The 26,849-nt window shown below is 51.8% G+C and overlaps 1 protein-coding gene across 1 annotated transcript in view; it reads right to left on the minus strand.

Moving 5' to 3' along the window:
• Positions 1 to 263: 263 nt before the first annotated feature.
• Positions 264 to 26,849, minus strand: part of LMOD1 (leiomodin 1) — a 40,683-nt gene continuing 14,097 nt past the window's right edge. The window contains exons 2-3 of the mRNA XM_032317510.1: positions 1,813 to 3,267; positions 264 to 1,006 (exon numbers count right to left, since the gene is read on the minus strand). Of these exons, the coding sequence (XP_032173401.1) occupies positions 980 to 1,006; positions 1,813 to 3,267 (1,482 nt within the window). The 3' untranslated portion in view covers positions 264 to 979. The remainder of the gene's footprint in view (positions 1,007 to 1,812; positions 3,268 to 26,849) is intronic.

Raw genomic sequence — 26,849 nt, forward strand, 5'->3', positions numbered from 1 at the left:
AGCAATGGTCAGGAGCAGACCCTGGCTAAGGCCTAGTTTCCTTGGCCTGGTCAACCCAGTCAGTGGGGAGCCCTCGACCCACGCTTGAGTCTTTCCCTCGCACTGGACTTTCCGCAGATATGAACCTGTTATATGGTCAACCTGGGCTGGCATGTCAGGACCCTGAGCCTCTAGAGTCCTCCATGGGGCCTAGGGTGACCATCAGGACCCCTCAGGACAGTACAGGGGGCAGGGGCACGGTCATTCACAACTAAAGGCTTGTATATATTATCAAAATCTTATGGAAAAACAGATACACGGCTATTTATACAACAGCAGGTGGGTGTGAGGGAAATGTCTGCTTTGGCATCAAACCTTCAGGACCAGCTGCTGTCTGTCCCTCTCCTCCCAGCTGAAGCCCACTTCCCACCAGGCCAGCTGCCCCTGCCGTGTCCTCTGATCAGCCCAGGAGGGGTCTGAGGGTATCCTCGGCCCCTCCTCCTTCTTCCCTTGGGCTCTTGTGCCCTTCTCAATCTTCTGCCATTGTCCCACACAGAGGGCCATGGGCCCAGCAGCTTTGCCCCAAGGGCTCCTCAGAGGCCTGAATCCTGGCCCTGGAGGGCAGTGGGACTGGGCTGGTTATGTGGTCCTGGTGGGACATCTTTCCTGGACCACAGGCCTTTCGTAACTTGCCAGCTACTTGAGCCCTAGTCATGCCATCTTCTCGGTGACACGCTAAAAGGACTCTTCTTGTCCAGCAACCTCAGCTCCAGGTATAAAAGAAATTTTTGGAGAGCCTCAGAGACGAGAAAAGGAAAGTGAGAAGAGAGAAGGCATCCTTCCTGGAGTGTGGCCAGGCCTCATGCTCTCCCATGGCAGAGTAGGGACATCCACAGCAGGGCAGCCGGGGGTGGAGTGTGGGGCGGGGTCTGTGCGGCCCTGGGAGGCGAGGCCGGGGCAGTCTTGGCATCGGCAGACAGTGCCCCCTGGCAGTCTGGTCCTACTGAAGCAGTTTGGGCACCTCCACCTGTAAGGGCAAAGCAGAGACCGTTTAGAGAAAGGAGCTCAGCAGAGGAGCCTCTAGAATTCATCTGGCCTCCCTTCCTTCCGGCAACCAGAGCCCCCCTACAGGTGTCTATAGAATGAGTAAGTGGGCATTTTCCCTGTCTGTAAAAACCGGATGTCATCCAGTGACCACTAGCATCACAGCTGAGGTTGTCCTTTCTGTCTTGGTGCCTATCCCCCGATGATGCTGTGGGGCTAGGGTTCGCTGCCGCCATCCCGTCAGATCAGCACATGACCATGGCCTCTGTCGCCTGAGGTGCAGGGAGGTGAAACCTGGAGGAGCAGGGGGGTCTCTAGGGATGGCTCATGTGTCTGTGGCACTGATTAGTCACAGGGGAGACCCTCCTGAGGGCTGAATCTCCCAAAGACCTTTGGGATACACTGATCACTAGGACTTGGCTGGTCCTGAGAGGGAATTCGTAAAAGGGAGATCATTTTTGTTTTGCAAAGGAAGGAGAGAAGACTTAATGCAGGACCCGAGGCGGAACTACTAGGTAGAGACTGTTTCTCCATTTCTGGGAGACCCTGGTTAAGCTGCAGGGTAGCAAAGTTGGAGGCACGGAGTGAGAGGCTAAAGGAAGCTCCTTACAGGAAGGAGAGAGCCCCCCTCTAAGGGAGACACCATGGCCTGTCCAGAGGCAGGGGGATGGCTGTGATGGCCGGACGTGCCACACAGGCACAGCAGCCCGACAGCCTGCTCTGTCCCGGTTCCCCCGGCAGGCTCGCCCTCCCCTCCAGCCCTTCAGGCCCAGGCCTGCGACTACTTACCTTCTTGAGCTGCTTGAGGTTGCTGGAGCGAATGGCGGCCAGTAGCTGGTCGCGGGAGTTCTTCTCCTGGACGGGCAGGACTTTGTCTCCCATCTTCCTCTGGGTGGCTGGGGACAAGGAGTTCTTCAGGTTCTCCATGATAAGGGGCGGGGCCAAGGGAGGCGGAGGCGGCGGCGGAGCAGCTGGGGCGCCCCCTTTCTTGGGCGAGTTCTTGGGCGAGGCCTTTGGAGATGGCTGGGGGGAGGGTTTGGGGGAGCCCTTGGCCAGGGCCCCGAACTTGGGCACCTCCAGTAGATCCTTCTTCTCGCCGCTGGCCTCCTGCGCCTGCCGCTGCTCCTGGAGCCGCTTTTGCCGCTGTTTGTCCATGTTGCGGCTGAGCAGGTTGGTGACCGTCATCCGGGGCCCGGCCAGCTCGAAATGGTAGCCCAGCTTGAGCAGCGTGGTGTTCTCCTTGAGCAGCTTGGCGATCTCCATCTCGGTCTTGCCGCCGCAGATGTGCCGCTGGTTGTGGAAGCGGAGTTCCGTCAGCGTGTTGTTCTGGAGGAGGGCCCGGAAGATGGCCAGGATGCCTTTGCCCGTGATGTGGTTAGAGTCCAGGTTCAGGCTGGTGATGGTCTTGTTGGCCTTGAGCATGATGGCGATGGCAAAGGCCACGTGGTCGTCCGCGCGTGTGTTGGCCAGGGCAAACACCTTGACCACCGTGTTGAACTCCAGAGCCTCGGTGAACCGGACCAAGATCTCATTTGTGATACAGTCTGAGTTGTTGACGTTCACCTCGGTCATCTCTGGGTCATTGTTCTTCACCCTCTCCAGGGGCTCATCAAATATGCTGGGGGCCGCCTCCTCCTCTGCCTTGGCGGGCCCTTCGGAGGGCTTGGGGGGGCAAGCCGGGGCTGGTTTCTCCCGCGCCTGGGTCTTGTTCTCTTCTTTGGGTTCCTTGTCACTGACGGACTCCTCTCTTTTCCCCTTCTCGTCCTGCCTTTTTGTGTCTACGCTCCCGCTTCCTCTCTTCACCCGCTCGTCTTCCTTCTTGCTATCTGCGTTCCCGCTCTCCCCTCTTGCGTGCCCGCCGTTGCGTATGTCCTTCCCCTCTCTTTTCTTGTCCTTGTCTCTGCTCGACCCTGCGCCCCTGTCACTGCCTTTCTTCTCGTCCTTCTCCCTCGGGGCTGCTGCCTTCTCCTCTCCCTTCTCATCTTTCCCTGCCTCCTTCTTGTCCACAGCAGCCCTGACCCGGCCCTTGTCAATGCCCCTGATGAGCTTCTCCTCCTTGGGCTTCTCTCCGCCTTTCCCATCAGCTTCCTCTTTGTCTCTTGAGAAGCTTTTCTTTAAACCACCCTTCTTTGGCTCCTTCCCCAGCTCTGAGTCCCGTCTGGGGCCCAGGGTTCTTTTGCTGGCGTCTCTGCCCCTTTCCTCTCCGTTCTTGGCATCTGTCTTGGTCTCCACTTGCTTGCTTTCCTAAGAGTTCAGAAAAGAGAAAGAAACATGAAGATCTGGCTGCACGGGGAGAGGAGAGAGTGTGGGGACAAGTGCGGGGAGCATTTATATAACTGCCCTGGAGCGTCCAAAGGGCAAAGTCCATTGAGAACACCCTGAGAGGGTCCGGGATTCAAGCTGCAGAGAACAGGCTGATGTCAGACTCAAGCAAACCTCAGGGTCGCCAGGGGCCTAGGGGAAGACCTGGGAGGTTGCGGCAGGTCCTTTCCCGAGGGGTGTTCTCAGACCCAGAGCTGCCCTTTTCTGTCATGGGTGATTTAGCAGGAATCTTTCCAAGTGGTACTTTGCTGAGCCATGTTGGAACCGGAGGCAAGAGGAAAAATCACTTATGCTGCTCCTGCCTTTATTTAAAATTTTGAATTTTTGGTTGTCATGGATTTTTTTTCTTGGCATTAAATTCAATTTTTAAAAATATCAGCTCACTGCGCTTTTGGGTGCCCCCTTGCATTCTTTGGGCTCGGCTAGTGCCTCGCGTGCCTCACCCCAGCGCTGACCCTGCTTCCAAAGGGGAGGTGGGTCGGTGGTCCTCAGATGCTGGAATTTCACAGCTAATGCCTTTTCAAAGGAATAAAAAAGTTGGAGGGACCAACATAAGGTTGCTAACATTTAATCTTACCAGTTAAAGATATTTATAAATTTGATCTCCCATCATTCTCTCACTGAAATAAAAAGGAGCCTACGATAAAGAAGGTAGACATTAATAGAATAAAGCCCATACGTTTACGTCAGGTATGTGTAGCTTTTCCAAGAGCCCACAGTATCGTCCTTATTTTTTTTAGAAAAAACTTTGCTAAGGACCAGCAGCTCTCTATAAGGGGTCCTGGAGTCCACTCAGTGAGCTGACCTCAAGAGGACTCTGCCAGATTCCGGATCTAGGATTCCTGGACTCTGCGTGGACCACATAGACAAGGAGAAATTGTTCAGGGGTTCTGGAAGGGAGTCAGCTGAGCTACATGAAAGGCTTAAGTTGTACACACAGCATGGGCCACCCTGCACTTCCATGGGGCCGTGTGTCTACTTCCGTGAAGTTGCAGAAAGTCTGAGCCTTACTGTGAGAATACTTGCTTCCTACCCCCTTCAGGAGGGCTAAAGAAGCATCAGGATTAAAAAAAAAAAAAAAAGAAGCATCAGGATTGCCTACGATTAGATATTAAACTGTTTGACTATGATAGATACCCTGGAGCAACTGGGACCTCAAGGAATGTCCTTCCTAAAGGCTTTGTTTTGGTTTTTGTTGTTTTTTTTTTTTTAGACTTTATTTATTTATTTGACAGACAGAGATCACAAGTAGGCAGAGAGACAGGCAGAGAGAGAGAGGGAAGCAGGCTCCCTGCCGAGCAAAGAGCCTGATATGGGGTTCGATCCCAGAACTCTGGGATCATGACCTGAGCCGAAGGCAGAGGCTTCAACCCACTGAGCCACCCAGCTGCCCCTTGTTTTGTTTTTAAGAGGAAGAGACTACGGCCTGATTATTAGAAAGGTTTTCTTTCTTTCAGGAGTGCACCCCCACCCTGCCCGGACGGAATGGGGAGCTGGTTGGTCCTATGGAAACAGTTTGTACCTGCGCCACAAACACATGCCACTGGGGACCAGCCCCAGGGTTTATTTAGCAGCAAAAGTCCTTGGCTTCTCTGCTAGAATCACAACACGCAGCCAAGGGGCACAGGGCCTGGTGAGGCAGGGCTGAGGAATGTGCCCCTTCTCTCCTCCTGCCCTGTGGGGGCAGTTGTGCGGGGGGAGCTCCCTGGGGCTTCAGTGGTGGGGCAAGGGCCGGAGGATGCCTTCTCACACCTTCTCTGGATGTGACCCTTGGTATCACCCTGTCCCTGATGGTGACTTTACTGTACCTTGATTTGAAAGGAAGAGGGAGCTTGGAGTAGGCAAACAGAAGGTAAACGGGGAGATCCAATGGGTCAGCCCCTTTAGGACACTCCTAACATCTGTCCACAGCTCAGCCAGGAAATTCCAGCCCACCCCAGCTCACAGTGGTTTCATCTCAAATTCCAGCCACTTCGGGAGCATGGAAGTGAGAGCTGGGTGCTGTGGCCTCTCCAGGAGTCCAGCCCAAGCTTCAGAGGTCAGGCCCCCAAGCCAGGGACTCCTGCCCTCCCCTTCCAAATGCACGCGCCCTTGGGGATTTCTCAGTGCCCACGGTGCAGCGCCCAGCTGCCCTCTGCACAGATCCCATGCCTCCCACAGGCCTCACTTACAGGGAAACTGTAGAGACACTAACCAGAGAGACACTAACCAGAGAGACACTAACCAGCAAGTTCAGGAAAAACTGGGTTTCAGGTCTGACTGTCTCGCCAGCAGCAGCCAAGTCAATGCAACCTTCTCCAACCTTGCCCATCAGGGGCAAGGTGCTCTTCTCCCCCATACCCTCCAGGTATGCCTGGGCGGCCCTGCTGCCCCCACCCTCGCTCCGCAGCTCCCTCCTCCTAATCAAACCCATCCAGCTTTCTGACCAGGGCTCGCATTCAGAGCCATCCTCTGCTCTCCCATCAGGACTCCTTTTCCAGCATTTTAACCCTCCCTCTGCCCTGATACCCTAGATTCTGACCTACACCCTTGGTCTTCATCCAGGACTACTCCCCACTCCCTGTTAGGGTACTCCCCCTACTCTGGGGTCCTAGTTGGCTTGGATCTGTCATATGTCTGCTCTTAAGGAGGTGTTCCAGCCCTTTAAAAAGAACCTAATGAAAAACAGGCTGGGCGGGGGAGGGGGAGAGCTGATTAATCATGGGTTTCCTCCAAATAGCCAGGAATGAGTGGGGCTGGGGCTTGTTGCCGCTTGTGCAGCCCCGAGAGCTCAGACGTTGCCTTAAAAGGAGAAGGAGCCCAGCGTCCTCCCAGGGCTGAGATTTCTGGTGAGCGAGCTCCTCAGCACATAGCAGAGCTGCCTCCTTCTTGCTTATCTGAAAGGGAGTCCAAGCCAACTTCTTTTGCTTCTAGAACTGGTGGTGCCTCCTGGCGATCTTCCTGAGGTTATCTTTCCTTGTCTTTCTGTCTCTGCGCCTCTGTTCATCCCTTATAGCGGGAGGGGTTTAGGTTAGATATAACAAAGAACTTCCATAGAGCAAAAGTCCACAGGTGAGAGATCTAAGCAGCAATAATTGTTTTCCCCAGGGTGCCCAGGTGGCTCAGTGGGTTAAAGCCTCTGCCTTCGGCTCAGGTCATGATCTCAGCGTCCTGGGATCGAGCCCTGCATTGGGCTCTCTGCTTGGCAGGGAGCCTCTTTCCTCCTCTCTCTCTGCCTGCCTCTCTGCCTACTTGTGAGCTCTGTCTGTCAAATAAATAAATAAAATCTTTAAAAAAAAATTGTTTTCCTCTTTGGGAAAAGCTTTAGGGTTAGGGGAAGGCCCAGGGGTGATTTCGTAATCCTTCACAGAGGCAGGGGAGTGGGGACGATGACGTCTGTAAACCTCTAACAACCTGTGAGACTTTGCAGGGACCTAGCAATCAGACTCAGCGGTGAGAAGCATCTCTCTCCCCGCATCAGCTCCAGACCTATGGCCTCATGGTGTTGCTCTGTCGGCCACTTGGGTTGGGATCCCAGTTAAATGCCTTTGACAGGTTCAACATGGCGTCATTTCCCTTACCTTGGGCCTTCAGGTACAACTTCCCCTAGAAGTCTCGTCGATTGACCAGAGAAGAGAACATTTTACCACCTTCATTGCCAAAGTGGGAGAGGAAAAGATTTGTCTATTGGGAAGTCCCTAGAAAATGAGAACTTGCCGAGGGAAGGCCAAACCCCCAGTGTGTGCTGTGCTGAGCCCTCGGCCCACTGGTGCCTATTAGCTCATTAGACCACCACTGAGGCCCTGTCTTTCCTTCCTCTGACGCATCGCCTGCAGGGTGACCCTGCCTGAGGCCGATGCAAGGCAGGGAGTCTGCAGACCTCCCTGGGGTCCAGCACCAAGACCAGATGAACCTGGGGAGAACTTCTCAAACAGGACACAGAAAGGTCTGGGTCTGTCGAGTTCGCTCCAGCCCCTGGCCCAGGCTGGGGCAGAGCCAAGGAGGGCAGGGGTGACTGGCAGTGGCTGCGCCCCTCACATTGGACCCCACTGCCATGGATCCAGCATATTTGCTCCACCCCCAAAGCAAGTCCGAGGTGATGTCAATTCAGATGAGACAGACAGCCTCAGACCTTCCGTCTGGAAGCATCGACAGTGCTGCGGCTCAGGCTCTGGGCTCAGGGCAGGGACTCTGGGGTCTGCAGCTCTGCTTTCAGTAGACTCTCTTCCAGGCCTGAGCTGAAGTCCTGAAGACACAGAGGCCTCAGGGTCCGAGTTCATGAGAACCGGCATTTTTCACTTGGCTCTGATCTGCAGCCTGCCTCTTGTCTCCCGTGGATCAGCTTATATTTTGTAGGAGAGCATGGGGGAAATCTGCGGTGCTTCCTAGTCCCCCCAGTGCTCCAACTTCCCACCGTGTCTCCCTCCTGGTCCTGCACCAGTGCTCCCCACCAACCCTCAGCCTGCCTCTGAGCCCAAGATCATGTTCCCCTGCTTCTCCCACGAAGCTGGCCCCTCAGGGCTCTGGGGCCCCAGCCCCACTCACTCCAGCCATCTGGAGACCTGGTATCAGGCACCACAGCTTCCAGGGTCATCCGTCTGCAAGGGGAGGGTGCGGAGGGGCTGGCCGCAGGCCGGAGAGTGAGTCAGAGGTCCCCTGGGAGAACCGCCCCTGACGTGGCTGGGGTCAAGGGCAGGGCAGGTAGTGGGGGCCTAGGGCTTGTGGGGACCAAGAAGCTTCCCTCCCTGTAGCCTCCTGCCTCATTCCACATGGAACAGCAACTCTTTTGTAACTCTCCCCCAAGAAGAAAGATTCTAGATTGTCCTGACAAGAAGTTTCAGGAAAGTCAGCTGCTATTTGGGGGTAAGTATCATTCCTGGAGGGGGCAGTCCTGGGGAAGAACAGCAAGGCCCATTTCCCTTGGTGGTCTGTGGGCCAGGAGTCGTCCCCTGGGGGCTTAAGCCAGCTCCTGAAACAGAGCTTCGGGGTTTTTTTTGTTGTCCTTTTGTTTTGTTTTGTTTGAGTAGGTTCTGTGCCCAATGTGGGGCTTGAACTCATGACCCCAAGGTCAAGAGTCACATGCTCTGCCGACTGAGCCAACCAACCTCCCCTGATCTTCCTTCCTTCTTTTTTTTTTAACGGAAGCCTAGTGGACACACGATGTTACAGCAGCTCCCGATGCACACACGGCGGTTTGATAATTCTGTACATTACGCAGTAGGGCTCCAGATTCTGAAACCACTGATACTGCCCCTAGAAAGCTGTAGGTTCCCTCCAGAGCTGTCCGGAAAGCTGGGATTTCTCCTAACGCATCCTCCCGATGGTGGTCGGGGAACTGATGGGCTCTGCAGGCAGCTGGCCTGTGTGCACATCCCAACCGTGCCCTCGGCTAGCTGCATGGTCTTGGACGGTTACAGACCTCCTGCGAACCTGTAGTCTTATATGCTGCATGAAACTGACCCATCTGGAGCTCGTCATTAGCTTGCGAGTGGTTGCAAGGAGACTTCCACAAGGTGCCTGCCTGGTCCCAAAAAGGGCTTGAAGTGGAGATCAGCTGCGGGGAAGCCCAGCTCTCACTATGAGAAGTGCTTAAGCCCCACAGCAGGCAGGAGGGTTCGTCCTGCCCCCCGCCTCCTTCCTTAGTATCTTTGTGTTATTTAGAAGGGCGAGATGAAGCACTCACCCAGTGGTCAGTGGCACTGCATTTCGTACTTCTCCGTTGGAAGTGAAATGACCGTGTCTCAAACCCTAGAGAACTAGAAGCTGGGAAGGCACCAGGTCGCTTGGGGAGTTCTCCCCCACGCCTCCCTCCAATCCCGTGGTGACAGAGGCAGGGGTGGAGTGGCCTGGGGACAGGTGTCACCAGCCCCACAGGGGACCACCAGCACCAGGGTCCTACAAGCACTGGGGCCTGTGTGGGCCTGAGGGTTCTCGAGAGCCAGCCCCTCCAAACTCCTCCTGCGACCCCACTCATTCACCCGTCCTGACTTCACCCATCAGGAGGTGTAGGTCACCGCCATCTTGGGGACAGATGCTACAGAAGCCAGTCCCGCCCACACAGCTTAGAGGGATGGCAGGCAGGGCGACGATCTGATGTCAACGTGCCTGGGGCAGATGGTGCTGAGGCAGGGGACCCTGATGGCAGAGAGTTACTGCTTCAACCGACACCATCCCTTCAGGCTGGCCCGAGGCTGCAGCCTCCCTAAAAAGGCCTGGCAGCCCCTTTCTCAACCATTCCCAGACAGAAGTTCCCTGGCTCCTGTTCTGGCCATGGCTCAGGGACAAGGTCTTGGCATCTCCCAGAAACCCCCTTTTTTGGTTATCCCAGCCCTGGCCCTTTTCAGATCATTCCAGGTCTGCTTCCCCTATTTCAAAGCCCCCAGTGTAGGGAAACATTGTCTCCACGGGCCCTTGCCGAATGCGCTCCGAGGAATCCCCTTCTATTCATCCTTTGTAGCTGTTCAGGGGTCTGTGGGGAGACTGGGACCCCAGAGGATGAGCTCAAGAAGGAGGAAGACAATGGGGAATGGGACAGAGAAGGGTTTTAACCTCACCCTCTTGGGTTCACACCTCTGGGAACATAATTTTGGGGTGTTCAAGGCTTTACACACAAAGACCCATGTGTACACTCAGTTCCTGCCCATAACTGGAATATAGTTAATCTGCTAAGGGGACATCTGGGTGGTTCAGTCAGGGTCTGCCTTCGGCTCAGGTCATGATCCCAGGGTCCTAGGATCAGCACCACATCGGGCTCCTTGCTCAGCAGGGAGCCTGCCTCTCCCTCTGCCTGCCACTCCCTCTGCCTGTGCTCTCTTCTCTCTCTCTCTCTCTAATAAATAAATAAATAAATAAAATATTTAAAACAAAACTGCTCCCCAAATGAAATTCCTAATTTTGGGGTGAGGGTTAGACCATCTAATATGGGGGCTGCAGCGCCGTCTTCTCACCAGGCCGTCTGGGACTCTGGTGACTGCATGTCTGGAGGCCTCAGTCCCTGAGCAGGGCCAGAGGGAGGGTGACAATGCCCGGCATGGGGGCCTGCCCATCCCAGGCGCCTCTGTAAGTGCTTGTTGAGGTGAGGACTGAGTAGACCAGCCCCAAATAAACTGCCAGGAGGACAGCAGAAACGGGCAGGTGTCAGGCTTGGAGAGAACCCCTCCACGTGATCCCGGTCGGACCCCTCAGTGCCAGGGACCAACAGATGGCTCAGCCCTCTTTTGCTCCCAGCCTGTGGCTTGACAGTGTGAGAGCTAATCCACACCTAATCGACCTGGCAAGCAATGTTGGAGGCTTGGGCCCCTTGGTCCCCCAAAAGAATGTGGGCCAAAAAGAGCCTCCATCCTGACCAGGGCTCCAGAAGGGTCATCTAGGGCACCTCCCTAGGGGAACGTGTGCACCTGGCTAGCTCTGAGCTGAGAAGCCCAGGCTCATGCAGTCACAGAGCTAAGAAAAGCTGTTCCCTGCAGGCATCCCAGATGCCCCTTGCTTCCCTGTCCCCACCCTGCTTGGTCTCTCTCTCTGGCTTGCCCAGCCCTCCAGGACCAGGCTGCTGGGGGCATGTGAATCAACTCTCAGAGTAGTAGGCAGACTCCAGACCCCCTGGTGGGGTGCTCACAGCTGGTTACACCAAGGGTGTGGGAATGGCAGCAAGCTTGCTGGGGAAGGGCAAGGCAAACTCGGGCTGTCCCTTTACCCAGCGAAGAAACTATACCCCCAACACTGAAGGAGCTCGCTTCATGGTTTTGAGCTCTAGGTTGCTAAAGGGCATGTTCCCCACCCCTGGCGGCCAGTCAGCTGGAGAAGTCAAGTTCAATCCTAGTCAGGTTCAGTCCTCTTCCCCAAATTCTTAGCCCACAACAGCTTTCCTCTCCAGCAAAGCCATCGCTGTAGTAACGTGGGCTCATCGACGTGCTATTGGCCATGCTTCCCATGGAGTTCAGAACTCCTGCAGTCCTGTGCCGCTCTGCATGTGAGCTGCTGCCAGATCCCTGGTTCGCAGGAGAAGAAACGCAAGCCCAAGATCATATGGCTATTACGCAAGGAAGCCAGGACTCAGGTTCTAGAGTCTGAACTTCTTACGTGCGAGAGTGGGCTGCACGCCAAGCCATTCTTTCAGCCAGATGCCTTGTGCAGAGATAGCCCAGCACCGAAATAACATAAATAACAATAACCGTGGCCACCATTTATTTAGCGTTTACAAGGTGGGAGACGCTGTGCTAAGTGCTTGACCTAAGTCACCCATCGAATTCACTCCTCTGCGCTGCCACCAGAGGAGGGCACAGCTTGGAGAGGTCTCAGCTTCCTGGGGAGGAAGCGTGAGGGGAGCCCTGCAGGGGTGGAGACTCTCATCTGGCTGGCGGGTAGGAGTCGGAGCTCTCATAATCAGAAAGGTCTTCCTTTCCCACTGTTCTCGAAGACTTTTGCTCACAGTCTTCATGACCATCACATTATGTTAGCGTCCTAGAAAGACACCACAGAAAATTCACCTACTTTTGGACGGTATTGCTCAGGAGCAGTTAAGGCTTCTGGGGGTCAGTGGTAACATTTTCTCCATTTTGCAGATGGTGTCATTCTTAAACAAGTTACTGGAGTTCAAGCTTAGATCTCCTGGGTTCTAAAGAGATCATGCTCTTAACTCCCATGTTACACTCCCCACAGTCAGACACTAAAGAATGAATGAATGCCAGGCTCCTGCCAGGTGCCCCTGGAAAAGCATCTGACACAGACCTGGAGTTTGCCCCCTGGCCATCTGATCATTGGGTCCTACGCATGCTCGAGGAGTGACAACTCTGCCAGGTGCTGGGCTCAGCTCTGGGGACGCAGAGATGGCTGGGCAGGCATCTCCCAGAGCTGGGAGAGGCACCTGGCATTCTTGGATTTCATGTCCAGGCTAGAAGGAGGAACCAGTGGGCAGGAAGGGCCCATGGCTCTCGCTAAGGCAGAGTTAAGTGGAAGACAGCTTCGTGAGAATAACAATCAAGGTGCCGAGATGGGGAAACCATCGGTCAGGATTGGAAGAAGAAACCCAAAGGGTATGAGGAAGGTGGCGACAACTAGAAGCCTGGGAGGAGGGCTGCGGAGGAGGGCCGGCTGCATGGGAGAAGGAACCACCCGGCTTTGCCAACAGAGGCGAGCATGAGGTCTGAGCAAGTCCTCACGGCGAGAATGCATGTGGACTGCAGAGCCAGGCCGTCGCACTAAGGAAGCTTCCCTATGCCAGGAGACAGACACCTGAGCTGCTCCTGAAGGAGGAGGAGTTTGCGAAGCAGGGAAGGAGACTTGCAGCCCAAGGAAGAGGCTCTGCTCCCTTCTGCAACCTCTGCCTTGCCTCTGCCCTGCCTCCCAAGACCCACCCTCCAGCTCGGAACCTTCACCGAGGTTCCACACCCCATTCTCAGCTGGTTCACCTCTGAAACAATGAAGCACGCCACATGCTCTGCTCTTGGAAGTCACCCCGGGTGTCCCAGCCCCAGCCCCAACTCCCGGTCTTGGCTACTATCACTCTGTCCCTTTGTCCGTCTCTCCTACAGGACCGCGGCCAGGAAGTGGGCCTTCTGAGCCACTGGGTCCCCCACAGATAGCATGGAGCATGGAGCCCATTAGATGTTTGGGACAGAGCTGTGGAATGAACAAGTGGATGAGTAAATGAGGCCACCAAAGGGAGCCAAATGTTAGTTTTGGAAGGATGAAGATCTAGAAAGCTCCAAGCCTGTATCCCAGTACCGGGGTGTGGGGGAGGACGGCCTCCTTGAGCAGAGGACCCATTCCGAGGACCAGAGCAGGCTGAGTCAGGGGTCCGACAAGGGGCTGGGGTACTGGGACAGTGAATGCATGTGATTCCCCCCAACTTCTGGAAAGACAACCCAGGGCCCTGCCACTCAGCAGGGATAGCCGTGGAGCATTTCAAGACTACTCATATCATATCCTAGGAGGCCAGGCCTGAGACAGGTTCTCGGTCAGGCCCCAGGGCTGCATGGCCCTCTGTTCAGTCTGCGTCCTCTGCTTGTGCCTCTTCCAGCTCCCTGTCCCTTCCCTCCCAGCACTGGGTCTGGATCAGGCTGACCCAAAGCCAGGTTTGACCATAGGGCGCACCCCTGTGTATGTTACGCTTCCTGGAGTCCACACCCGGAAGGCCTCTTGGATCTGCAGCTGCCTTGGCCTGCAGCCTTGAGGATCTCCAGAGCTGGAGGGGAAGGAGGTAGGAGCCGAGAGGCAGCTAGGCCAGCCAGGCTAGCACCCAGGGCCTGCCCGCCAGTGACATTCCTTAAAGGAATGCAGTAAACAAGCAGAAGCCCAGCCCCCGCGGGGCCAGAGGTGGGAGGCTAGGGGTGGGAGTGGAGAGCGGTGACAGCCATTTTCTTCTTCATCTTCACCACTTTATCCCAAAGGACGGGGCAGCTGGGGAGAGGTCAAGTTTGTTTTACCAAACCGGAGATGTTCTCACTTTAGGCTAAGGAGCTGCCCTCAGAACTGTCATCCATTAGCTAGTTTCTTTAGTGACCTCTCTGGGCCACTACTGGAAACCCGATTTTTCAGGACAAGGCTAGAGTCCCCTTAATAACTCAGTTCTCATCCAGACCCACCGCCGAGCCTCTTGCTGCTGAGCAAGAGTGAGACTTCACAGCTGCTAAATGTTACCTACTAAGGGGGGGGGGGGGACACCAAAAAAAATTTAAATTCAGAATTGCCTTCCTTTTCAAGGCTGAATAATACTCCGCTGTAGCTATATACCACATTTGGTTTATTTATTCAGCCACGGAGAGACCCTGGATGTATTCCCACCTTTTTTGCTATTCTGCACAACACTTGCTATGAGCATGTGTGTGCAAATATCTGTTCAAATCCGGGCTTTCAGTTCTCTTGGGTCTCTAACCGGAAGTGGCATTGTTGGAATGTGACCCGAATTCTGACTTCTCTGCACCACCCACCTTGGCTGCTTCACTTCCAGTCCTATCCGGCGTGTTAACCACATTCTTGCAAATCCTTCACCGGGGTCACGCCCACTGGCCAAAGCCCCAACGTTGAACTTGACCAACTCCATGCCCGTGCCACACCACCTTACAGGCTGCTGGGTCATGCATGGCAATCAGCCCACCACCCCCTCCCCCAGAGCAGGACCACTGCCCTCCACTCCCGCAGCCTTGCCTCCTGGGTGACATCAATGCCGAGCCCTTACTCTAGAGTTAGAAGGCCAAGGTTCTAGTCTTTGCTCTTATGCAACGTGGGAATGATAACCCTTCTCAAGGTTCTGAAACTCCAGTGAAGTGCTATGTGGGAGGCATTTGCAGCAGTGCCGAATGTGCTGGAAGTCTGCAGGAAAAGTTAGCTGTCATGGTCTAGTTTCCCCGAGTTACAGCTCTGTCTTGGTTCTTCCACAGCATCCATTTGAAGCTCTCAGTTCTCACCCCACTCCACCCCACTCTCAGCAGACCATCTTCCCTACTTCCTTCCCTGGAACCAACAGAAACCAACCGTGGGAATTCAACTTCCCACCATCCCTCCTACCATTTCTCCACCATGTTTGCCTCCGCCCCTCTCCCCCCTCTCCCTCACCCTAGTCCCAGGAAGGATGAAGCACCTCTCTTTCTGTCCCAGGCTCACCCTGATATGGGTTCTGGCTCCCGCACTCTCTTCCATGGCCCTCACACGCCCACATCTCTCCCAGGTCAATCAAATCTGTGCCTCGACCCCACAGTGCCTCTGGGTGCTACTGCTGTGGATGGCCTTTTTTTTTTTTTTAAAAGATTTTATTTATTTAAGAGAGATAGGGAAAGCATGAGAGAGAGAGAGAGAGAGAGAGAGACCGAGTACATGAGTGGGATGGGGAGAGGGACAGAGCAAGAAGGAGAAGCAGACTCCCCCACGAGCAGGGAGCCCAACACAGGACTCAATCCCAGGACCTTTGACTTGAGCCAAAGGCAGATACTTAACCAGCTGAGCCACCAGGCGCCCGATAGCCTTTTATACCCAAACTTCCCCCAAAGAGTTCTTGTAAAATCCCTACTCATTCCCGGATCCAACACAATCTCACCTCAGCCACAACATTCCATGGAAATTAGTTTCATCCAGCTCCTTACTGACCCCCTGATTGCTAAATCAGATTTGTATCTTGTGTTCTTCATCCTGCCTAATTGCTTGGGAATGCTTGGGAATCGCATGCCTCGTAAATGTGGGTGCTTTCACGGTCTTTGAAGCCTCCTTTGCTTTCATTTTTAGACCCACTCTTGGGGTGACCTGATCTACTCCGAGGGCATGAGTTGTGTTCTGTGTTATGCTATCGCTGGAAGCTGTTTTCCTGGGCTGGACACCACTGTGGACACTCAGACCCTTGTATCCAACTGTCCTCAAACATCCTGGTGTGTGTGTGTCCCCACGAGTCTCAAAAACTGAGCTCCCCCCCACCCCTTCTTCCCACCGCCACGCCCATTCCTGCTCCGTTCCCTGTCTTGGTGGTGGCTCAGATCAGAAATCCTGCTGGGAAGAGGGTAGAAGGAGCATGTGGGGAGAGGCGAGGTGGACCCCTCTATACTCATGCATCCCTTCTCCTCCAACCCAAGGGCTTGCGGTGGGATGGGGAGGCTGCGCAATCCATCTAACTGATAAAAGACGGTTTTATCCCCTTACCTCCTACACACAGATGACGCTGCTCCTCACCACCACTCTGACCAGTCCCTGCTCTGACCTCACCGATGCGTCCCCGCAGCTGTCACCGCTCTCTGGGCTTACTGCAGCCCCTTTCATGCTGGCTTTGCTGCTTTCCTCCAGGACAATCCCCACACCACAGCGACTCTGCTGAAGCACAGATCTGGCATTTCACTTCCTTGCCCAAACCTTCCAGTGGTTCTCCAGTGCTATTCTGACCCACCAGCCCATCCTCACCCGGCTGCTGACTGCTCTGTCTCACCCTTCCTGCCGGCTCAGTCCTGCTCTGTGCTCTTGGTTCTGCCACCCAGCCAGTTCCTCGGCGTTTGCAGTGATGGCCTCTGCTTGGAAAGCTTGTCTTCCTTCATTTCTCCTAAATCCTTACCCCAATTCTTAACCTGGAGACTCTTTAGCTTAGATCTTTAATTCATCTGGGTTTTATTTCGGAGGGTGATGTGAGATAGTAATCTGTTCTTGAAACAGATATCGAATGTCTGAATTACATTTATGATGAAAAAAATCCCAAAAGTTGTTTTATTAAAAAAAAGAAAATTTTCTTTAAATAATTCAATTTCATAGCAAGAATAAGAAGAAGGAGGGGGAGGGGGGAGGGGGGAGGGTAGGTGGGGAAGGAAGGAAGGAAAGAAAGAAAGGAGGGGAGAAAGGGAGGGAGGGAGGGAGACCAAGACCCCGTAGGCTAGTGGCAGGAGGAAGGCGTGGAAAGGATGGAAGGTGACAGAGAGATGGGTGGTGACTCCCCCCATGCAGCCCAGCTGGGCTGTTCCAAGATCTGCCATGGAGCCTGACCTCACCCGGTTCAGTTCCAGCGATTTCGAAGTTAGCCTGATGATAAATATTATGCCGAGCAGAAGGGCCAGAAGAGTCTCAGGCACTGCCTCCCACTCCAGTGTAAACATAAACACAGTTCATTTTTACCTCCCAGGACGCGCTCTGGCGGAGTGGAGTGGTGGCTAAGAAAAGGATAGTGTGTTTGGGAACCTGGGAAATAACATCTTCTGATGCAGTCCAGCTCAGGACCAGGCTTCACATGGGGGAGCTAATGCCATCCATTGTAGTTTCTGCATTGCCCTTATAAGTGAATGGGAGGGACGGAATATTCTGGAAAAGAGAGGGATGTGCAAACCTGGGTGTTTGGGCTTTTGCACTGAATGTTCCACGAGACTCTGCCAGAGGGTATGGTGCTGCTTCACGGCTCTGTCTTTAAGGGTGAGGATGTCTTGTGAAAGGGACAGTAAATAGGAGAAGCAGTTGGGACAGTGAGGAGTGGCTCTTCGGTTCTTAATCCCCTCCAAGGAGCCCAAGGAGCCCAGTGCCAAAAGGTACTGGCAAGCAAGGGAGGGCGAGAATGTCTACTTTTCACCAAGACCCTTACTCCTCCCACCGAGGGTGTCTGCATTTTACGGTCAGTAGGGAGAGGTGGGAAGGTGGGGTGGGGGCCAGGGTTCAAGGTGAAGGGGTTGCTTTATGGCTTGTGCTGGCCAGACCTTCACAGGAAGCACTGTTTGGGTTTCTTTCTGGAACCCTATTGTGGAGCTTCTCTGTGATGAAGGACCAGCTCCAGTGCTCCCTCAGACCTATGTGTTTTGCCAATTGGTCTGGTGACTCATACTGGGAGGCTTGTAGCAAACCCCATTTTTGGAGAAGCCGGAAAATCTCTCTGTAGAAACAAACACGGCCCTTTAGCACTCCACTCTCTGAAATGCCTACTTTCTTCACTTCATCTCAGCACAGACAGAAACCCCAGCGAGTTTGGAAAACATTGTGAAGAGCTACTTAAATGTGAGCTATTTGTCCCAGAGTACTGGGTCCCACCGAGGTCCCAGGGGGGAGCAAGAGGAACATGCTGTCCTCTTGGCTCCTGGGGCCAAGAGCTGCAGCCCTGGCTCGCGCACAGCCACCCTCTGGCCTGCTCGAAACATAAAAGGCTACAGTGGCTTCATGAGCCTGGTCTGTTGAAGGCTCTGCTGTCACCATCTTGAAAGTTTTAGTAATTATCGAACAAGGAGTCCTATGTTTCAATTTTACAGCGGGTCTTGAAAATCCTGTAGCCAGTCCTGGGCCTAATAGAAACCCAGGAGCAGAGGATGTCGGGGTAGAGTGGATCCCTGCCTTCCTGCCTTCAACCGTGTTCAGGAATGGCACCTCCATTTCCACAGACCACCCCCCGCCCCGGGACATCGGTCTAGACTCTCCCTGCTCCCGCACCACATTTCCTTCATCCCACCTTCCTAATAAATCTCTGATGAGCCCCTCCCCATCCGTCTGCCCCTGCGGTGCTGGGGCCACCACCATCTCGTGCCTCGCAACTGGCTTCCTTGCCTCCCGTTTTACTACTCCTCTCTTCAAGACATCTGCACACTGTAACCAGAGAGATCTTTCCGACATGGAAATCTGATCGGTGGCTCCCAGGCTTTCGGGAGGAAGTCCAGACTTCTTAACCTGGCACGCCAGGCCCTTCAGGATCTGGCCTGTGTCTGCCTCTGCGCCCTGGGTGCCCTGTGCCCACACCGGGGTCATGGGGAAGAGCGAGTGTGCCTCCCTCGACTTGCTGCCCGTGAAGGCAGTTCCTGCCACTCAGAACCCCCGCTCGTCTTCTCTGCCTGGCTAACCCTCCCTGTTCCTCTTCTCTTCCTCCTCCCTTCCTCTTCCTCCTCTTCCTTTGTCACTCATTACGGGAAACTTCAATCGTACACAGAGCGAGAGAGAACAGCATAAGGAGTCTCAAGGTGCCCATCGCCAGGCTTCCGCAGTTACCGACATCGGGCCGGTCTCGCTTCATCGATATGGCCACCCGCATTTCTCCCATCCTCAGGTGACCTGGAGGCAAATCCCGGGTATGTCATTTCATTCATAAATACTTCAGTGCATATCCTCAAAAGACAGAAAATGTTTTTAAAAGCTAGAATACCATTCTGTTACCAAAAAATGAAGACGGGTAATTCACCGTCATGGCCCGCCAACACTCAGCACAAGGGCCCTCTCAATGGCCCTTGTCCAGGCCCTGGGTTAGGACACGCCCTCCCCCCTTGCAGGCAGAGTTGCCCGCTATCCCTGCACTTTTCACGGCTTCCTCGATGGTCCCTGGACTACATGGTGAGTAACTTGAGGGCCAGGACCAGACCTTTATTTCTGTCCCCAGAACCTGGCCTGGCAGAACGCTTTGCACTTAATAAAGATTTGCTGGAATGAAAAGAAAATATGTCCATCCTCCCTCCAGTGTCCCTACCAAATAGGTTGTACTTGCATATTTCCCATACCAGGGAGCTCAATTCTTCCTGAAGAAGCCAAGCCTCCTTCTTTTAAAAAGCTGATGCGGAAAGCCCTTCTGGTTCCAGTTATATCCCTGGGGTCCTATGGAACAACACTACCCTCTTCTCCTTTGTACGGGTGCTGGATATGTATGTGAGTTTCTGGCATCTTCTCCAGAAGATGGAGAGATCTGCATCTCTCTCCTGGAAAGGCTGCCCTTCTCCAGGCTAAATGAGTTCATTTGTTAGACTGAGCCCACAGCATTCTGATCTGACTAGAACTTTCTGGGTGATCTTGGTTCTGCTGCTTACAGCTCATTCCCTCTCAGGTTCAAATAATTTACAAACATGGTAGGTGTGCCTTCTAGATCTTTATGCCCACTGGAACAGGGCATCGCGGAGGACAGAGCTCTCTAGCACCCTGCCAGAAACCTGTAGGGAGCCACCACTCACATCCCACCTTGCAGTCCACATCTGTGCATCCTGGCCCTAAGCTATTAGGAGAGGTCTTTTCTAGAGTCTTCTGAAGTCTCCGGAGGGGACAGGAGTGCAGAAAGGAGAGGGAACTGTTGGCTTTAATACTACCTCCACTCACTGCTGACTTTTCTGGGGGATTTTTACCCTAGTAAAATGACTCACCTTGAGCCACCATTTTCCAGGTTTCAGACACTTGCTCGTTGTTCTGAAAACTTCCTCCTTTTGTGCTACATGGTCACTTCAACCCCCAAATGCATCTCCCTTCCAGCAGCTGAGGCCTGAGGATGCCCAGGTTCTCTGTGTGCCAAGGCCACAGAGAGGGGGATCCCCCTTATTGGCTGAGAGAAAAAGCACACTGGGGAGTCTGTCGGAGTTAGAGAATAGCCTGAGCCTTAAGCTGAATCTTGAAGCTCCAGGAGAACTGGGAGATGAGGCTGGTCATTCCACTGGGGGGAAAGAAAGGGAAGTCAAGATGTAGGGGGAAAAAGAGGCAGCAAATAAGGGTGCCAGTGCATTAAATCAGGGCTGTCACGTGGCCGCTGCACAGTCCAGGACCCAGTGAATATGCAAGGGGAGGGGAGAGGCGGGAGGAGACAGGAGTAAAGTTTCAGAGGAGACATTTGGGCACAGGAGACAAGGGAAGACTTTCTTAGCAGAAGGAATAAGACAGGCAAAACGTGTGATTCCTGGAGCACCACACCTCCAGGAATGGTTGGGAAGTTCTTTGTAACTGGAGGGGGGCTGAGGAAGTGGGAGCAAGAGAGGAGACCAGAACTGGACCCTGAGCCAGATCACGACAGATTTCGTACATCACGTTACAGGATGTGGGTTTCACCCAGTGGGCGATGGAGAAACATTCAGATCTTTCACCAGAGACATGACCATCAGATTTCTGGTTTCGAAAGACAGCCCTGGCAGGGGTTTGGAGAATGGAGCTGAGGCTGGGAGGAACTGGAGGGAAAGAGACCAGGTAGGAAGCGAACACAAAAGTGCAGGCACGAAGTGGTGAGATCCTGGGTCGAGGCTGAGCAGTGAGCACCAGGAAGAGGAGATGAATTCTCTAGACACTTCTGAACATGATTCAGTGACGTGAGGAATGGCAGGAAGAGTGGAAGATGGTTGTCAAGACTCCCAGTTTGGTCAACCTGATGGACTGTGATGCTTAACAAGGACCATGGAAGGTGAGGATGGGAATTGAGACGATGAATTGTTTTGGCCATGAAAGAACTTAAATGGCTAACAAGTTGGCCTTAATAAGCATCTTTGGCTCAGGAAAGAGATCTGGGTTTGAGCTGTGTGGATTGGGGAGTCACAGGTGTGTAAGTAATAACAAAAACCATCAAGAAGAGGAAAGGGATTTAAAAAATAAGTGCAGGGGAGACAGCCACATTATTTAATAAAATAAATATCTTATCCTTTGAGGTTAGCAAAACCATAATGAGATACACTTCACACCAACTAGGCTGGCTATTATAAAAGGAAAGACAATAATACATGTTAGAGGGGTGTCTGGGTGGCTCAGTGGGTTAAGCCTCTCCCTTTGGCTCAGGTAATGATCTCAGGGTCCTGGGATCCAGCCCCTCATCCGGCTCTCTGCTCAGCAGGGAGCCTGCCTTTCCTTCTCTCTCTGCCTACTTGTGATTTCTGTCAAATAAATAAAGAAAATCTTTTTAAAAAATACATGTTAGAGAGGATATGGAGAAAATGGAACTCTCATACATTCCTGGTGGGAATGCAAAATGGTGTAGCAACATTGAAAAACATTGCGGCAGTTCCTCAAAAAGTTAAACATAGAGTTTTCATACAAGCCAGGAAATTCACACCTATGTCTATACCCAAAAGAACTATACACATAGGTCTACACAAAACTTACACATGAGTGTTCACAGCAACATTATTCACAATAGCCAAATGTGGAAAAAACTCACAATCCATCAACTGCTGAGTGGGTCACCAAAATGTGATCTCTACAAAGGAATGTTATTCAGCCATAAGAAAGAATGCATAGATAGCATACGAAAGAAGACAGACCCCAAAGACCACATATTGTGTGACTCCATTTGTGAAATGTCCAGAATAAGAAAACCATAGAGACAGAAAGTAGATTTGAGGTTGCAGGGCCTAGGGAAGGGGGAGAGGAACTGGAAGTAATTGCTAACCTGTATGGGGTTTCCTTTTTGGGGTGATGAAAATGTTTTGGAATTAAGTGGTGGTGTTGATTGCACGATTTAGTGAATGCACTAAAAAACTACTGAATTGCACACCTCATTGTTATTATTTTTTAAGGTTTTATTTGAGTATTTTTTAAAGATTTATTTATTTATTTTTGAAAGAGTGAGTGTAGGGGGGAGGGGCAGAGGGGGAGGGAGAGAGAGAGAATCTCAAGCCGACTTCCTGCTGAGTGCAGTCCTGATATGGGGCTCAATCTCCTGATTTATGAGATCATGACTTGAGCCGGAACCAACAGTCAGACGCTCAACTGACTGAGTCACGCAGGCACCCCTAAGATTTTATTTTTAAGTAATCTCTACACCCAATGTGGGACTCAAACTTACAACCCTGAGATCAAGAGTCACGTGCTCCACTGACTGAAGCAGCCAGGAGCCCCTGAACTGCACACTTTAAAAGGGTGAATCTGGGGCACCTGGGCGGCTCAGTCATTGGGCCTCTGCCTTCACTCAGGTCATGTTCCCGGGGTCCTGAGATCGAGCCCTGCATCAGGCGTTTTGCTCAGCGGGAAGCCTGCTCCTCCCTCTCCACTCCTCCTGCTTGTGTTCCCTCTCTTGCTGTCTCCCTGTCAAATAAATAAATAAAATCTTTTAATAATAAATAAATAAATATTAAAAAAATAAAAGGGTCAATTTTGTGGCATGTGAATTATATCTTAATATAAACAACTTAAAGATAATGAAGGGAGATTTTGGTCTCAATTGTACAATGAATGATAGAAGAGTTATATTAAACAAAACCTTATTTTACATATTATGCTTATCTTCTCTTGCTTTACTTTCTAAAGGATAACGATTAAATAAAGAATTGATAGTACAAAAAGAAAAACAGAAAAATCCCCCAAAACCGATGCGCCAGAGACACTACATTGCAGACCAGCACTATCCAGTGGAAATATAACGTGAGCTGTATACACAATTTTAAACATTCTAAAGTAAAAAGAAACAAGTGAAACTAACTTCAAAGTTTTGAAGACATACAAAATATCTTTTCAACACATAATCAATATAAAATTATTTATAAGATTTTACATTCTTTCCTTCTTGCTAACTCTAAACTCTGATGTGCATTTTACACGTCCAGCACACCCCAATTCGGACTGGTTCCCTTTCGAGTGCTTGAGAGTCACACGTAGCAAATGGTACCCTATTGGACAGGTCAGATCTAGAATGGTTGTCACTTCTCATTGGGCCAGTTGTATTTTCCTCTGCATATTTGCATGTATGATGAGCAATTTTTAAAAAAGATTTTATTTATGTATCTGACAGAGATCACAAGTAGGCAGAGAGAGGAGGAAGCAGGCTCTCCCTGCAGAGAGCCTGATGTGGGTCTCGATTCCAGGTCCCTGGGATCATGACCCGAGGGAAGGCAGAGGCTTTAACCCACTGAGCCACCCAGGCACCACTATGATGAGCAATTTTAAAAAAACTTAAATAGTAAAGGGTTTTGTGTGACTGGCACCAGAGTCATTAGGAAGAGGCAAGCTGGGAAGACCACAGCCTCTTCCACGGTCAGTCTTGGGAAGAAGAACCTCAAGGAAGGTTCTGCACTGGGCAGAAGGGTGAAGGAAACCGGAGCACGAGGGTCCTGCAGCAGAAGGAATCACCCCAGAACAGCCAGGAGTGCTTCCTGACCACCTTCCCTGAGGTCTCCCTGAGGGCGGGGAAGATCTGCTGGCCGTGTTTGCAGTATGAGACAGAGTGGCAAGAAAGCTGCCGCCAAGATGGCCACCAGGACTGAACCTATTGAGGGCAAGGGGCGCATGGGACATGTTCCAGCAATGCGGAGGGAATAAATGCATCTCCTATTCAAGTGGAGGTCCAAAGGGAAAGCCCAAAACACAGATTTTTTTTCTTCTAAGTTACGCAGTTTGTTGCAACCTAAAGTTAGAAGAAAGTTCATGACCTTCCTCAGTCACCAGCTGGGAAACCTCTTTAAGTCTTAATTTCTTCATCTGTCAGACAGGTCAAAGCCTACTTTAGGGAGGCTGGGGGTGGGATGAAGTGAGATAGTGTGGTTGGAAACAGCTGAGTGCCTACCTACAGGCTACTCGGTGTACGAGACTCTTCGATTTCTTCTGGGAAGGGAAAGTGACTGCCTCATGACCAGGTACTAGGTTTTGGCTATGGTACTTTGAGCGGCTTTGGGGCCCCTGGAAGCAGGAGAAGGGACTCACTGTACTTCCCTCCTTGACATCTTCACTACATCTGGAATTTTCCAAGGCTGGAGGCTTGATTCTCTTTTTAAGTGGTAATAATTTCTTTGTCTCAAGACAAAAGGAAGCCAGGTGCACAGTGCATAGGAACGGATCCATTCCTGGGAGCCACAGTGAGGAGAATCTGGAGGTTAGCCCCATTCAGCAGATATCCCAACATCAGGAACTTGATCCTCTAGAAAACAGTGTGTGTGGCCTCATGTTCGCCCAGGCTGTGGAGTGTGTCCTGGGAGTGAACATCGGTGTCCTTTCCAGCATCCAGGGAGTCTCTCCTCTCCTTTCTGAGTTTTGTTTCCCCAGCTGGCTGTGCGTTTCAGCTGAGGGACAGTGTGTGAACGGTTCTATATATCATCCTGTTTGGCTGGCGACAGACACCATGGGGGCCAAGGGCCAAAGGAAGGAGCCTGTGCTCTAGGGATCTGTTTGGGCCCTTGGAAAATATATTTATTAGAAACCATGTAAATATGTCCAAATATAGACATGTGGCTCAACCCGGCCATACGATGGACTGTGCTAACATCCACTGAAAATGGTGTTTAGGAAGAATTTTCAGGGATGTGGGAAAATGTCTACACTAGGAAAAAAAAAAAGCCAGGAAACATACTTTATGTGCCTGTGTGTAAGTGTAAACCGTGACCTCAGCCACAAAAGGAAAAGTACAAAGAGATGCATACACCCCCCAAAACAGCCAGTGCCTACTATGAAACATAATTAATGAGACAGAATTATTGATTTCCCTATGTTTTGTACATTGTCTATAATGAGCCTTATTACATTATACAGGTATCCCTCCCTTCACGAAAGGGTGCATTGGTGCCACTTTGCTTTCACAGGACTGACAGGACGACTGTTTTCACTAAAAGAAATCTGAAGTGGATTTCTGCTTCTACCAAAAAAAATGGGGAAAAGCAAAAATAGCGCTCAGCGTTGGTTTTGTGGGAGCCCTCTCAGAAGCAGCGCACACCGAGTGGCAGCAAGAGGAGGGGCCCCCTGCACTCCCCGAAGCTCCTTCCCTCACCCCAACTACACTCAGCCCCTCAGCGTCCAGCCGCCAGAGCCCTGAACGGTGTCTGTAAGCATCGGCGCTTTATCCCCTTTTATTCTGTGTATTCAATAGCACAGATGTGTGCTGGGGTATCAGAAAAGCCTAAGAGAGGTTATTTTGGGGGTCTGGGAATACTCAAAAAATTGCCCATATAAATTCGTTGTCAGTGCTTCTTTGTTTTATGCCATTTCTGCTTGCCAAAGGTTTCATAGGAAAGCCCTGCTTTCTGATCGTGGGGGAAACCCATAAGCTTAAGTTATTTTTTGAAGAAAGTCATCTAGAAATAGCAACCCTATGCTTATGCATCGCTATTCCCGCCTTTAAGGCCAGGACTGCAGACTGGAGGGGAAAATCTCCTTGACCACTGGAGTCTTCAGTACTCTGAGGTCATTACTAAACATCTTGGTGATTTCAAATACATTATATTTTTCAGGCAGTGAAGGAACAGAGACAGAGACGCTCTGGTTATCGCTAAGTGGCAAGTGCGAGAGATGCTATTGTTGAAGGTGAGATGACCCATCTTGGGGAGACTGGGTAGAAGCAAGTGGGCTCAATGTCATCCTTTGTCACCTGGGATTCCAGGAGAAAAATTAAGTCCTTAATGTCTGAAGGTTCCATTGTATGTAGTGACTTCATTTCTTTCCCATATATCTAGAATGCGACCTGCTATTTAGCATCTTTGGGAGAATTGAGGAAATAATCGCTCCATTAATTTTCTGTAGGGCCTAATTCTCTTGCAAAACCCTGGCTGAGAGGGCACCTGGGTGGCTCAGTGGGTTAAGCTTCTACCTTCGGTTCAAGTCATGATCCCAGGGTCCTGGGATTGAGTTCCGCATCTGGCTCTCTGCTCGGCAGGGATCCTGCTTCCTCCTCAATTTTTCTGCCTGCCTCTCTGCCTACTTATGATCTCTCTCTGTCAAATAAATAAACAAATTCTTTTTAAAAAAAAATTAATTAAAAACAAAAACAAACCCTGGCTGAGAAAAGCCGATTGTTTGTCTACAAGGACCCAGTCCCAGTTCTGTTCCACCTCTGGTCCAGCCTCGCAGTTCTGACTTCAGTAGGGGAAGGCTGCGTCTACATGGCCACGGAACCAATATACCCAGGGTCATCATACCCACATATCCAAACATTGGGCCTCCCAAAAGGGCAGGCTCTATGAATCCCAAGACATGTGTGAGATCCAAAGAGATAATCTGCTTATAGCAAGTTCTCTAGAGAAGCCATATTACCTTTTTCTAGATCTAGAGGCAAAGAGGTTGAACTCCAGATAGTCTAGGGAAGCACTCACATAATGGGAGCTGCCAGCCTAGGCTAGCTGTATGCAGACCAAGTCTTACTGTCCTCTGTAGGGTATATCTGTGGCCCCAGAGATCATGGGCAAACTTGATTGGGTCAAGCTAAAAATGTCAGCCTATAATCTCAGATCCCTAGAGAGCTGGGAATGAGAAGAGCAAGGAAGGAAAAAAAAAAAATGGAAAAAGTTAAAAATGAGTCCTTGAGAGTCATTCTGTCCAGAACACACTAAAAGGAAAATAAGGCAATGACCCATCCCAACAGCTCAGATTCCAGAGTGTAAACTTTTGGGCTGATTTAATTGCTTGTTTACAGAAACTGGGAAAAAAGAATCCCTGCCAAATTGCTTTTC

This window comes from Mustela erminea, chromosome 17 (genome assembly GCF_009829155.1).
Source record: "Mustela erminea isolate mMusErm1 chromosome 17, mMusErm1.Pri, whole genome shotgun sequence".
NCBI lineage: Eukaryota > Metazoa > Chordata > Mammalia > Carnivora > Mustelidae > Mustela > Mustela erminea.